This window comes from Penaeus monodon, chromosome 15, assembly GCF_015228065.2.
Source record: "Penaeus monodon isolate SGIC_2016 chromosome 15, NSTDA_Pmon_1, whole genome shotgun sequence".
Taxonomy (NCBI): Eukaryota; Metazoa; Arthropoda; class Malacostraca; order Decapoda; family Penaeidae; genus Penaeus; species Penaeus monodon.
The window spans coordinates 28,865,209-28,868,067 of NC_051400.1; the positions used below are offsets into that span (position 1 = coordinate 28,865,209).

The window sequence follows — 2,859 nt, forward strand, 5'->3', positions numbered from 1 at the left end:
TAAAATGCATATGCTGATATCCATGTCTTATAATACTATATTGTGTGTTTTTCCCCAACAGTTCCCGGACCACCGTCGGACATCTCCTTCCCAGATGTGACTTTCACTTCTGCACGGATAATCTGGGATGAACCAATAGAGCCTAATGGAGAAATTACGGCATATTCTATTGTGTACCACCTTGCAGATAGCACTGATGTGAACAATACGTTGGAGTTTGGTCACACAGAAAGGACTTACAAGTAGGTGTTCATGATAATTGTGATTGATGTTTTCTCTTTTTTACACATAGGAGGCACTCTTTATAAGTGTGTATTTTCTGTATTGAAAGAAGAAACAAAAAAATTGCTTGAAAGTGTAACTACTTCAGTCAACCTGTTTTTGTGAAAGGAAAATCTAATCATTTCCTTTTCTTTACAGGGCTATTGGATTAAAACCACAGAGTTATTATATGTTCTTGGTTAGAGCGCGCACCCGACTAGGTTTAGGCAGAGCTGTGAGGGCACCTGTTTACACCACCAACAACAGAGAGTTCCCTGCCCCCCCATCGAGGCCATCTGTGTCTCATTCCCAAATTACTTCTACATCTATCACTTTCTCGTGGAACCCAGGCAGAGATGGCTTTGCTCCCATCAGGTATATTATTGGAGTACTGAAATTATATTTGTATTGTTGTAGGGAATAAGGAAGTGTTATAGTTGTGATAAGCAAATGTATTATTTTTTTTATTGATTAGGGTTGCTTTTATAATTCCCTTTTCCCAGATTTCAGCAGTAGTAAACATTGGGGATCAAATAGAGAGCTTAGTAGATATTTTTAAATAAATCCAGAATATCATACTTTTATACAACATTTATTCAATGAAAAGTAATCATAGGCCTTTCTATGTTGATACTTAATTTTTACCCACAGGTATTACACAGTACAATACACAGAAGGAAACAATGGTTGGCAAACCATAGAAGAGAGAATAGATTATTCAGCAACCAGCTACACTGCCCAGAACTTGAAACCTTTTACTCCCTACACATTTAGACTCCAAGCAACTAATGACATAGGGCCAAGTGGCTGGAGTGACAGCAGTATTGAGGTCAGGACGCTGCCAGCTGCACCCACAGAACATCCTACTGATATCAAGGTTGGTCTTAGAGCTTTCTTTACACACCTGCTTTGATTTTGTTACTCTTTATACACAGCCAATCATAGTCATGTGTTTGGCTGTTGCTTAGCAGCGTTTCATTTATGACTGAATGTTTAGGGCATATGGGAGTATTACACACCCAAATTAACAAAGCTTTCCCATTTTATGCTATATGTTGCAGCTACACACATTCATCCATATGATATATGTTGCAGCTTTCAGGTTAAAAGATATATATTATCATTGAAAATAATGCTGTGCAAATGTCTTTGCTTCAGGTCATCCCAATAACAACTAACAGTGTACGAGTGGAATGGACACCCCTTTTCCCAGACTCCTGGAGTGGTGATGCAAAAACTGGAGGGTACAGGGTCAAATATCGGAAAATATCTGATATACCCACAGCCTTTAATATGCAGCATGAAGAGTTACAGGATACCCTAGCAAGGGAAGTTGTATTACAAGATCTCCAGGTATGTTGAAATTTTTAGTATGTGTAATTACTTTTCTGAAAGTGGACAATATTTCAATGTTTTCATTGCTTTTCCTTTAATTACTAGGATAAATGACTTGAGTAATTCGTAGAGTTTTACTTTTTACATTACATGGTCTTGAGTTTACTAAAATGTAACCTTGTGTTTTTGCAGCGTGATATGAATTATGAAGTGTTAGTAGTAGCTTTCAACAGCCAGGGAGAATCTCCACCATCTGCTCCAATCACAGTATATGTTGGGGAGGCTGTTCCTACAGGGAAGCCCAAAAACGTGAATGCTGAACCTGTTACTTCAACAGAAATAAAAGTAACATGGGAAGTAAGTAGTTGTGTTATTTTTTTTATTATTACATATATTATTTTCTGATTGATCTTTTTTCATCAATTACAAAATTATGAAACTTACTGTAATGATATCATAGTAACATGGATGAAATTAGTCTTACTTTGTAATTCACCATTTTCTAAACAGCCACCAGAGGAACAAGAACAGAATGGAGAGCTGCTAGGATACAAGATATTCTTCCGAAGTGAGAAAGACCCAGAAGGAACAGAAGAGATTGAAGTAGTAGGAGCTGGAACCACTAGCTATGAACTCCTGTACTTGGACATGTACACGAGATACATCATCACCATCCTCTGCTTCAACCCAGCTGGCGACGGACCAAAGTCAGACCCAGTTTACGTGAGGACGCTGCAGGATCTACCTGGTCCTGTTGCCAACCTCAGTTTCACAGACATCACCATGAATAGCCTGAAAGTGGTTTGGGATTCCCCTGCAAGACCTAACGGGGAGATTGTAGGATACCTTGTTACTTATGTGACAGCCAGGCCAGATGAGAGTGAGTTCTTTACATCCTTTTGGTGTCTTGTTCTGACAATATTCTGAATTTATTTTGTAGTCAGTACCCTTAAAAGATTTTTTTTTTTTTTTTCTAACCAAAAAATGTTAGCTGCATGCTAATCCTTTCACTGAGAAGGACTCGTTTACAACTTGGTGACACAGACGCCCTTTGATGTCTGTAACATAATTCCTTTAAAAAACCTATCCACTGGCTTGTAACATGTTTGTACATGGACAATGCCCTTGCATTAGGGGACATCTTTATTAAGTTTTTGAAATAAGTTCATCAGTATACTTGAAAATATAATAGAAGAACTTGCATAAAGGAAAAGCAGTACAGTTACTGCTTCTTTCCTTAGGATTTGGCAACTTAAGATGGGC

General features: G+C 38.0%; 1 protein-coding gene across 10 annotated transcripts in view; it reads left to right on the forward strand.

Annotated features, from left to right (window-relative positions):
• Positions 1 to 2,859, forward strand: part of LOC119581918 (protein sidekick-like) — a gene marked incomplete at its 5' end in the record, with an annotated part of 27,628 nt that overhangs the window by 16,389 nt on the left and 8,380 nt on the right. For all 10 annotated transcript variants that reach the window (XM_037930081.1, XM_037930082.1, XM_037930085.1 and 7 more), the window contains 6 exon segments: positions 62 to 242; positions 421 to 636; positions 913 to 1,138; positions 1,420 to 1,614; positions 1,789 to 1,953; positions 2,107 to 2,476. In XM_037930081.1, the coding sequence (XP_037786009.1) occupies positions 62 to 242; positions 421 to 636; positions 913 to 1,138; positions 1,420 to 1,614; positions 1,789 to 1,953; positions 2,107 to 2,476 (1,353 nt within the window).